Source organism: Triticum aestivum, chromosome 6B, assembly GCF_018294505.1.
Source record: "Triticum aestivum cultivar Chinese Spring chromosome 6B, IWGSC CS RefSeq v2.1, whole genome shotgun sequence".
NCBI lineage: Eukaryota > Viridiplantae > Streptophyta > Magnoliopsida > Poales > Poaceae > Triticum > Triticum aestivum.
In genome coordinates, this window is record NC_057810.1 from 262,785,279 (window position 1) to 262,796,732 (window position 11,454).

At 49.2% G+C, this 11,454-nt stretch overlaps 1 protein-coding gene across 1 annotated transcript; it reads right to left on the minus strand.

The window, feature by feature from the left end:
* Nucleotides 1-10,320: 10,320 nt before the first annotated feature.
* Nucleotides 10,321-11,190, minus strand: LOC123135320 (ethylene-response factor C3-like). The gene has a single exon (XM_044554360.1). The coding sequence runs from the start codon at nt 11,188-11,190 to the stop codon at nt 10,321-10,323; it is 870 nt and encodes a 289-aa protein (XP_044410295.1).
* Between the last annotated feature and the right edge of the window lie 264 nt (nt 11,191-11,454).

Consider the following 11,454-nt stretch of genomic DNA (forward strand, 5'->3'; position numbering starts at 1 on the left):
GACGGGAGAGAGTCGGGGTGGACTGGGCTCTCGGGTTGTATGCGTGACCGATCGGATGGGTTAATTGGGCTGCCAGAAAAGGCCCAGCTTACCAGAGGCGTCCGTTTCGGCCTGTGGAGTAGCAGCCCACAGGACAGCTGGGCCAGATTAGCCACACTGCGAAACAGATCGCTTTTCACATTAAATCTGACGGCTAGAAACTACCAGATCATGAAAACGGACGGCCGAAAACGCAAATCGCTGTGAGGGCAGGGATTAGGTGAGGTTATACTGTCATTAATTTGCATGTGCGTGCCCGAAGCTCAGGCCTCCGATTTTGGTGGCCAGACTCCGGCTAATTGTGTGCATGTGTGCTCAGGTCAGGCTAGCTATAAGAGTGCTCGGGCTGCCAACCAAACAAGGTTCAGGCTAGTGTCCGGCTTCCCTCTGGCCAGGCAGATTTTTCTCGGGATAGCAACCAAACAGCCCCTTCTTTTAGAACGAAGGCTCAAGGGGAAGCCCGACTTTGAATTAACAAAACCATCAACCGGTCAGGATTACACAAGGCCACCAAGCAAGAGCGACCGAAAGATACAAGGGAGCTAACAGAGCAGTTTACAACACAACACACACTACTGCACACATAGAAATACACATGAAAAACCTGCAAGTAATGTCGAAGCCCGCTGCACATCGGCACCAAGAGCAAGGGAGCAGAGTAGCGTCAAGGATCAGCCAAAGGCCTGCAAGAACTGCGCGCAGCTGGATCGTCGGATTGGGATCACGGAACCTGTCTTCCAACACCGAAGAAGACCCCAATCTTCTCGCCTAGGCTCGAAGGCACCGCACCGTCGGGTCGTTGGATGCTCACTCGAGAGCAAGAGCAGGTGCCGGTCGAAACCCAGAGCAGGCATAACTCACAGTCCTCACCACGCCGGAGGCACACCACTAGCTGCACTGCCACCTGCCCGGGGCCACCGAGAGCAGAAGGAAAACCACTGGGAGGATTGTCGAAGAAACAAGCTGCAAAGACCCAAGGGCGAAGCTTGGGAAGCCTCTGCTTGGACTCGCAGCCGACGAGCGCGCTCCTACCTCGGCACCACTCACCCGGAGAACCAAACAAACCCAAGGCGGCGCCTCCAAGGAGAGAACGACGTGCAGGACGCCGCCACCGCCCAACCCGAGACGAGTTTTGGGCTTTCACCCGGGATCTGGGACGGGGATGGATACGGGAGACCTCAGCGGTGTCTCGAAGGAGAAAAGGCGATGCACGCACGCACCCTCACCGCCGTGGTCGGAGATCCGACCAAGGGTTTCCCCCGGACTCGAGATATGCCACCAGCACCCCGCCAGCACCGGAACTGGCAGCGAACGCTGCAGATCGGACACAGTCGGAGGGGAAGAGTGAGCAGAGGAGGAGGATCAGCTCGACCTCCAGATCTGGAGCTAGAAAGGCCGCGCCACGACCACCACCCGCTGGATCCGCACCGCCCGAGCAGCCGTCCAAACAGCCCCTTGCTCCCATAGCCATTAGAATGGGCAACATGCATCGTGGAGTTGCGGTTCCGACGGGATGGATGGGGATAACCTATTTCGCGCGTGGTGCGACACAATTTGACAACCTCCTCCTGCATAAGATTTTGGGCCGAGCCATGTGCCGGCTAGGGCGCCCTGTTTTTTTTGTTTATCTTTTTGAAAAAGAATCAGGATTCCGACAAATATTCTATATTTCATATAATGTCCTAAAATTTTAAGAAAAGGTCGCAGATTTTGAGAATGTTTATAAATTTGAAAAAAAATCCGGTATTTCAGGAACATTTCATAAATCTGATAAATGTTTTGAATTTCAAAAAGCAAAATCACGGATTTGAAAAATGCTCATAAACCTAAAACATGTTTAGAAATTTCAAAAAATGTTCTCCTGTCCGAAAAATATTCATGAATTTTAAAAAAGTTTGCTGATACAAAAAATGCTCGTTGATATAAAAAAACATTCATGAAAATTTCAAAGAATGCTTGTCGATTCAAAAATGTTCAGAATTGTTTAAAATGTTCGTAAATTAAAAAGGTGTTCAAATAATTCTCCCAAATTTAAAAAATGTTCATTCGGTTCAAAAAGGTTCACATATTCAATAAATTGTTTCCGGTTTTTCTGAAAACAATTTAGAGAATATTGATGGATTTTGAAAATTATTCCCCAATTTTAAATATAGTTGGATTTTTAAAAATTGAATAAAAAAGTAATAAAGGAAATGGAAAAAATGCGGAAAAAAATCCTAAAAGGACAAACACATAAAAGGAAAAAAACGTTCAGGGAAGATTCTAAAACCTGTCTATAACAGGTCTGAGAAAGGCACGTGCAACCCGAATATGGGCCGCCCCATATCTACGCGAGCTCATGTTGGGGGGAGGGTGTGCATTTGTGCGTCCAATTAGTGATTTCGGCGTTTGGAGAGCAACTAGTTGAGGAGTGCTCCTTCGAGAGCCTCCCCAACGATCACATGGGGTTGCTTAAGAGCGCGCCCAGCCGCCACCATGTGTCGTGCTCTGAACGCTTTCTTCGGATTTTTTTTCCACACGCGTTTTCGGCTTTTTAGGTGTTTTTTTTTTGACTTTTTGGTTTTCATCGGTCTTTCTTAGTTCCTCGACAAAGAAAAATTGCTCGAAAAAACATGCTTTTCCCATGAGAGGCATAGTTTTGCTTCCGCAAGAGGCATCGTTTTGCTTCTGAAATGAAAAAAACGCATTTTTTGTTAGATGCATGCTTTTGCTTCTACGAGAGCTCTCGAAAACGAAAAAAAACATTTTTTGTTTTTGTTTTCTTCCGTTATAGGTGCGATTTTGCTTCCGCAAGAGACACAACCGTGTCTTTAAAAACGAAAAAAACAAGTTTTTTGTTCTTCTGTCAGAGGCATGGTTTTGCTTCCGCGACAGGCACGGCCATGCCTCTCGAAAAGAAAAAAACACGTTTTTTTTCTACCGTGAGAGTTATGGTTTTGCTTTCGTGAGATGCACGATTTTGCTACCGCGAGAGGCACAACCGTGCCTCTTGGAAACGAAGAAAAACGTTTTTCCCTTTTTTTCATGAAAGGCACGGTTTTGCTTTCATGATAGGCATGGTTTTGCTTCCGCGAGAGGCATGGCCGTGCCTCTCGGAAACGGTTTCCGAAAAGGGAAAAAAGTGCTCTCGGTTCAGTTTTTTATTCGATTTTTTTCGTAAAAAAAATTCGTCGAAACCTATCAATGTGGGATTTAGTTTTGAAAATCTTGACGTGAGGAATACAACAGTAAAAACGGTTTTAAGATTTAAACGCACGGTTTAAAAGATAAAACGTTTCCCAAGAAGTGCTACGCTCTAACCATAAGGCCATCCACCCACTCGTGTAAGGTATCTTTGCTTTTTTCTTTTATTTCATTATTCACTTCGGTTTATTCTTTTTCTTGTTATTTTCTTTTTTTCTCGTCTTCTTTTGTTTTCCTTAATGCACCCTTTTTTAAAAATTCGTAAAACCTTTTTCTTTAAATTGATGAACTTTGTTTTCAATTTCGCTGGACTTTTTTCAAAATCGATGAACTTTAAATTGATGTCCTCAATATGGTTTCTGGCCACCAGGTATTGATGATTTATGGAATTAGGAATGTCCGAATGGGATGGACATAAACAGGGAGTAAATTGCTCAAAGCCACCACATTTGTGGCTAGAGTACTTCAAAATCATCGCTTTTGCCAAAAATCACGAAAAACCACCGACTCCGCGGCAAGTGAGTAACAAATCGCACTAATTCGAAACTGAGACGCGTCTACCAGTGGAACTGACGAGTTGGCCCCACATGTCAGGCTGATTTGGCGTGCATAGCTGGATAATATGCTGAGGTGGCAAAGGGCCCACATGTCAGCCTCACACCTCCGTTTTCCTCCTCACATCTGCTCGGGGGCGCTCCTCGACGACTGGCGGCGGCGGACGCAGCCGTACCCAGTTGTCGCCGCACTGCCGGACTCCAGATCCGACCGAAATCAGTCTCCCGCCTCCAGATCCGCCCTCCGCCGTTGTTTCCCCTCCAAAACGGGCTCCAACCACCGCCGTAGGGCCCCGACATCACCGCCGTCGATTAGACTCGAACCCCACCGCCGTAGGGACCCTGCATCGCCGTCGTTATCGATTCACTAGTGGCCAGCCACGACAGGAGCATCTGGCGGTGAGGAGTCGCTCCGCCCGAGCCGCTCGCCAGGGTCAAGCGGCTGGCCACGGCCGCGTCCGCCGCCGCTTGGCCTTGAACCCACCGGTGCAGGGCCCCTGCATCGCCACCGCCGCTGATTAACCAACTTCTCACGGTTGGGCATGGCCGCGTTCACCGCTGCCGACTGACCTCGACCCCCTGCGTGCTGGGTGCACGCGCACGGCAGCTCGGCCTTGTCGGAGCTGGCCGGGGCGCGGGCTCACGCCGGCTCGGCCTTGCCGGAGCATGCAGGGGGTGGGCGCGCGGCGAGGAGCAGGCAGGGGAGGGAGCGCGCGTGACGAGGAGCAGGCAGTGGGCGGGCATGCGGCAGCTCGGCCTCGCCGAAGCAGGTAGTGGGCGGGCGCACATGGGCTAGGCCTCGCTAGAGCAGGCAGGGAGCGGGCGCATAGGGGCTAGGCCTCGTCGGAGTTGACTGGGGTGCAGGCAGGGGGCGGGCATGTGGCACGAAGGACATGAGAAAGAGAGGAGATAAGAGTTGTGGCAGACAAGTGGGACCCATGTCCACCTCAGCAGGTCAAACATTGACTAGAACTAGTCTTTGCCACATCAGCCTAGACATGCAGGTCCCACCTGTCAGTTTTGCTATTAATGTGGCTTAGTTTCGAATCGGTGGAATTTGTCACTCACTTGCCACAGAAGTGGTGGTTTTTCGTGATTTTTTACCAAAAGCGGTAGTTTTGCAGTGTTAGAGTTTGTATAGGATACATGTTGTAATCTCAACTAAACCCCTCTCTCTCTATTCTCTCCCGTAGCATATCCAAACTACCGAACCTAAAGGATCGGTAGATCCTGAACTTGTACTCCAAGCTTGGCCTTGCGCCCTGGTTAATAAAACTCCACGCGGCTCCCTTACGAGGGAGTAGAAAGCGCTTCCTGACATGGTATACAGAGCCAACCTCTTCCCATCTAGCTAGCCAGAAAAGCCTTTCTCTCGATCGCCACCACCATCGATCGCCACCTCCATCACCAGATCACAATCAATACATCACCATGTCCTCCTCGGCCACCATCGTCATCAACCTTGGTGCCCCACCAGCGGAAAAACTCACCAGAACCAACTACATCCTATGGAGGACTCAGGTCATGCCGGGACTGCGAGGAGCGCAAGTCACCGGCCTCCTGGATGGATCCGACATTGCGCCACCGAAGACGGTGCAGCAGCAGCAGACGGACAAGACCATGGCAGAGGTGCCAAACCCTCTGTATGCGCAATGGATCTCGAAGGACCAGCAGGTCCTGAGCCATCTCCTGAATTCTCTGTCAAAAGAGATTCTCGCCCAAGTCACGAGTAAGGAGACAACTTTCGATCTTTGGACTGCTATCACTACTATCTTTGCCTCGCAGTCTCAATCCCGCATCACAAACCTACGGATCGCCATCACCAACACCAAGAAGGGCTCCATGTCGAGCACCTCCTACATCGCCAAGATGAAGAACTTGGCGGATGAACTTGCCGCAGCGGGTCGCCCTGTCTCTGATCCTGAGATGGTCGACTACGTGCTCGCTGGTCTCGACAGGGACGATGATGCTGTTGTGGCTGCCATCGGCGTAGTTAAGTCGACGATCTCAGTTGACGATCTCTTCGCCCAGATCGCGGCATTCGATCAGCGGGTGGAGATGCTGGACGACGGCGCTGATGCTGGCTTCAACTCCTCGGCAAACATGGCGTACAGAGGACGTGGGCGCGGCTACAACAGGGGGCGCGGGCGCGGCTACAGCAGAGGCCATGGCCGAGGCAGGCGCTCCTCCCCAAATCCATCTGGCGGCAACGGCGGCGGCGGCAGCGGTCGCGGTCGCCCACAGCAGCAACGACAACAGTAGGTCCGTGACTATCCGGAGTGTCAGATTTGTCACAAGCATCATCCAGGGGGTGCCCGTGACTGCTGGCACAGATATGATGAAGATGAACACGAGGACAAGGGGGCAAACATGGTCACCGACTCCTACGGCGTCGACACAAACTGGTATGCGGACACCGGCGCCACGCATCACATCACCGGAGAGCTGGACAAGCTGACCATCCGGGACAAGTACCATGGACATGATCAAGTGCACACTGCAAGTGGTTCTGGTATGCAAGTTTATCATATTGGTCATTCAATTGTTAGAACCCCTAACAAAAATCTACATCTAAACAAAATCCTTCATGTTCCTGAAACTTCAAAAAGTCTTCTGTCTGTTCATCGATTTACTCGTGATAATCATGTCCTCATTGAATTTTATCCTTATTTTTTCCTTGTCAAGGACTTGGCCACGAGGAGAATACTTCTTAGGGGCAGATGTGTGGGAGGACTCTACCCACTCATATCTTCTTCATCATCGTCATCAAATAAACAAGCCTTTTTAGCGATCAAGCCTTCATCATCAAAGTGGCATAGCAGATTAGGTCATCCTTCGTCAATTATAGTTAAACGTGTGCTTAGTGAAAATAAACTTCCTTACTCCCATGAAGTTAGTATTGAGTCAGTTTGTGATCTGTGTCAACAAGCTAAAAGTCATCAGCTACCATATCCTGTGTCTACTAGCATCTCCACTGCACCCCTACAGCTTGTATTTTCAGATGTATGGGGACCAGCTCCCACTTCAGTTGGTAGATACTCATATTATGTAAGCTTTATCGATGATTTTAGCAAGTTCACTTGGATATATCTTCTTAAGAAAAGGTCTGAAGTGTTTCAAGTTTTCTCCAATTTTAAAAACCTTGTTGAGAGAAGATTGAACACTAAGATTATTGCTATGCAAACTGATTGGGGGGGTGAATACAGGAAGTTGAATTCCTTCTTTCAGTAAGTTGGTATTTCTCACCATGTTGCGTGCCCACATGCACACCAACAGAATGGCTCTGCAGAGAGAAAACATCGTCATGTTGTTGAAGTAGGTCTTGCCCTACTTGCAAATGCATCTATGCCACTAAAGTTTTGGGATGAAGCATTCCTCACTGCCACGTATCTCATTAACTTACTGCCTATCAAAGTCATCAATTTTGAGACCCCTGTCACACGTCTCTATGCCACCACTCCAGATTATAAATCTCTTCGAGTGTTTGGTTGTGCATGTTGGCCCAACCTACGACCATACAATACACGCAAACTTGCGTTTCGTTCAAAAAAATGTGTCTTTCTGGGGTACAATCCTCTCCACAAAGGAGTTAAGTGTTTAGATGTCACTTCTGGCAGGGTCTATATATCACGAGATGTTGTATTTGATGAGTCTGTCTTCCCATTTGAGTCTCTTCATCCAAACGCCGGAGCTCGTCTCAAACAAGAAATCCTTCTTCTTCCTCCTAATCTACGGTCCTTTGATCAAGGGGGCGACAATTGTACTGACCATTATGATTGTTCAACCAGTTCTGGTGTTGCATTTGGTCATGCGCAGGTACATGGTGAAGTTGCAGAAGAAAACGGAGCTGAAAATGATCAAAATCCGGTGCAAAACGAAGGCATATTGCATGTGGAGGAAGAATACGAAGCCGACGCTGAATACGAGGACGATACGCTGCAACCTGCGACGCCAGTACGGCAAGATCGCTTGGGATCGGCACGAGGATCCACCCCGGATCACGCACGCGCTGCAGGCCAGCAGCGAACTGCCACGTCGCCAGGCAGCGCGCCAGCCCCGCGCGACCCCACACACAGGTGGGCGACAGCGACCGTGCCAGTTCAGCGCGGCCCCACGCACAGGAGGGCGACAGCGACTGCGCCAGCCTCCCCGGTCGGCTCGCGCGTGCACATGCAGCCACATGCAGGATCTCCTGTGGCTAGCGACTCTGCGGCGGTTGATTCCAACAGCACAAGTGCAGACACACAGCAGGCCACTGACTTTGGGATCAGATCTCCTGTGCAAAGTAGTGGATCTGGTGCATTCTCAGGATCCTCTGCGACAGAGACTTCTATGTCCTTTCCTGTGCAGCAACCAGCCCAAACTCAACCAGGATAACGTCACGTGTTACAACTCGTCTACAAAAAGGTATAAAGAATCCAAAGGTTCGAACTGATGGTACAATACGGTATGGCATGATGTGTGTTGCAGGAGAACCAACAAAAGTAGAAGATGCACTTGAAGACTTGAAATGGAAGCAGGCAATGGATGAAGAATATTCAGCACTTATGAGGAACAAGACATGGCATCTTGTACCTGCACAAAGAGGTAAAAATATCATTGACTGTAAATGGGTGTACAGAATTAAAAAGAAGGCAGATGGCTCCATTGACAGGTACAAGGCACGGTTAGTTGCAAAAGGTTCCAAACAACGGTATGTATTAGATTATGAGGATACATTTAGTCATGTTGTCAAGGCTGCAACTATTAGGCTTGTACTGTCTATTGCTGTGTCCAGGGGATGGAGCTTGAGGCAGCTAGACGTTCAGAATGCGTTTTTGCATGGTGTTCTGGAAGAGGAGGTTTATATGAAACGACCACCTGGGTATGCAGATAAAAAAACACCCCATTATGTGTGCAGGCTTGACAAGGCACTTTATGGCTTAAAACAGGCTCCAAGAGTGTGGTACTCAAGGTTAAGCTCTCAGTTGAGGTGTCTTGGTTTTGTCGCATCCAAAGCTGACATATCCCTCTTTATTTATAACAAGGCAAACACTGTCATATTTGTGTTGATATATGTTGATGATATTATAGTTGCAAGTTCTTCACAAGATGCCACTAATGCCCTCTTGCATGATTTGAGATCAAAGTTTGCCTTGAAGGATCTTGGTGATTTGCACTTCTTCTTAGGCATTGAAGTTAAGAAGATTTCAGATGGTATAACTCTGAACCAGAAAAAGTATGCTACTGAGCTCCTAGCTCGTATGAGGATGAAGGATTGTAAGCCTTCACCCACTCCATTGTCTCCTTCAGAAAAACTTTCAGCTTTTGAGGGTGAGCCACTCAATGAAGAAGAAAGCACAAGGTATAGGAGTGTTGTAGGAGCCTTGCAATATCTGACACTTACAAGACCAGATATATCATTTGCAGTAAACAAGGTTTGTCAGTATTTGCATGCACCTACTTCTGTACACTGGACAACTGTTAAAAGGATTGTCAGGTATATCAAACACACTGTGAGTCTTGGGTTACAATTTAGACGTTCCAGCTTCACACTTGTGAGTGCTTTCTCTGATGCTGATTGGGCAGGATGTAGTGATGATAGGAGATCAACTAGAGGATTTGCTATATTCTTTGGTTCTAATCTTATTTCCTGAAGTGCTAGAAAACAAGCTACGGTGTCAAGGTCAAGTACTGAGGCTAAGTACAAGTCATTAGCTAATGCAACTGCTGAGATCATCTGGGTTGAGTCATTGCTAAATGAGTTAGGTGTTAAACAACACCGTGTCTCATGCCTTTGGTGTGATAATTTGGGAGCCACCTATCTCTCTGTTAATCCAGTCTTTCATGCTCGAACTAAGCATATCGAAATTGACTTTCACTTTGTAAGAGAAAGAGTTGCAGAGAAGAAGCTGGATATCAGATTCATTTCATCAAAAGATCAAGTGGCAGACGGGTTCACTAAAGCATTGCCTGCCCGGCCATTTGAAGAGTTCAAGAGGAATATCAATCTAGGATAGTTGAGATTAAGGGAGGGTGTTAGAGTTTGTATAGGATACATGTTGTAATCTCAACTAAACCCCTCTCTCTCTATTCTCTCCCGTAGCATATCCAAACTACCGAACCTAAAGGATCGGTAGATCCTCAACTTGTACTCCAAGCTTGGCCTTGCGCCCTGGTTAATAAAACTCCACGCGGCTCCCTTACGAGGGAGTAGAAAACGCTTCCTGACATGCAGTACCCTAGTCATAAATGTGGTGGCTTTCAGCAATTTACTCCATAAACAGGGAAAGCACATGAATTTATTCGAACTAGTGCGACCTGAGTGCTCACAGACCATGTGTCTCAGACTAGCCACAGGCATGCACAAATTAATGAAATAATGGATAAATAGGAAAAAATGGCTCAACCCGGAGTGCGACCTGAGCGTACGCACCACGCTGGAAATGGCAAATGTTGGATCCTGGGAGCTTGGGAGGTTGTATGGTCGTCTGGACTATGGAGGTACGTAGTAGAGCATGATCGTGAACGACGATGAGAGCCAACAGCCAGCAAACATCGTAGATCATTCATTCGACCACTGCTCGGACAATGCGAGCAGCTCTTCCAAGTAGTCTGCTCCCAGGTCCTCCAGCTCCAGCACGCTCGACGCAGCAGCAGCACCAGCACCAGCACCAGGTTGCTTTTTCTTCATGTTGTCCTCCTGGCCCTTGCCCTTGGGAGTGCGCTTCCGCATGCAGTGGCGCCTCTTGAGCGCCAGCACAGGCGAGTCGTCCTCCCCCGCGGTGGCGGCTTCGCCTAGCTTCAGCCCGCGCAGCGACTCCCGGACTCGCTCCACCGGGAAATTGAGCACGGCCGCGGGTCCGCGGGACGTGTAGGCCGCCTGGTCGTAGGTCAGCGCGGCGGCCTCCGGGGTGTCGAAGGTGCCCAGCCACACGCGCTCGCCGCTGCGCGTGGAGTCCCGGATCTCCGCCGCGTACTTGCCCCAAGGCCGCCTCCTTACGCCGATCAACTGAGGAGGCTCTGCCTTGGCCTTCTTTGCCTCCTGCTGCTCCGCCCAGGATGGTGCAGCAGTTGAGATGGAGGTGGCCTCCATGAGGGCGCTGAACTGGTCCATGTCCATGCCCATAGCACTTGTAGTGCCATTGTCCTGAAAGCTGCGGCCGTCGAAATTAAGGTACTGCGGGTGTTGCTGCTGCGCGTACGGGACAATGTCGTCGTAGGCGGCGTACGACGGAGCCGCAGAGGAGGACGAGTTGGTGATGTCGTACTGGTAGTAGGAGGACTGGGGCTGGGTAGGAGACTGCTGGTATTGGTAGCCATAGGAGGAGGGCTCGGAAGTGGCATAGCTCATGCCGTAGTAGCATGAGTTGCCATCATTTGTATAGGACCCATTGTTGTCGCAGTAGCCGTACCCGTTGTGGTTAGGTTCCATCACTTGATACTCCTGGCTAGGCTAATCTCTCGTGCTTAATTAGACAACTAAGCACTTAAGGTAGTACACTACTAGCTAGAAAGCAACTAACGTAACCAAGCCCTTATATAGAGCGATCGACTTGCCGCGAATAAGAAATATATTTTGAGTTTGACTTAACATAAGATAAAGTGGTCAAATTAAGTAGGGGAGGGGGTGCTCACCTCCACCATCTACAGGATTAACTCTAGATCTACAGGATTAACTCTATCTCCATCCATCCGT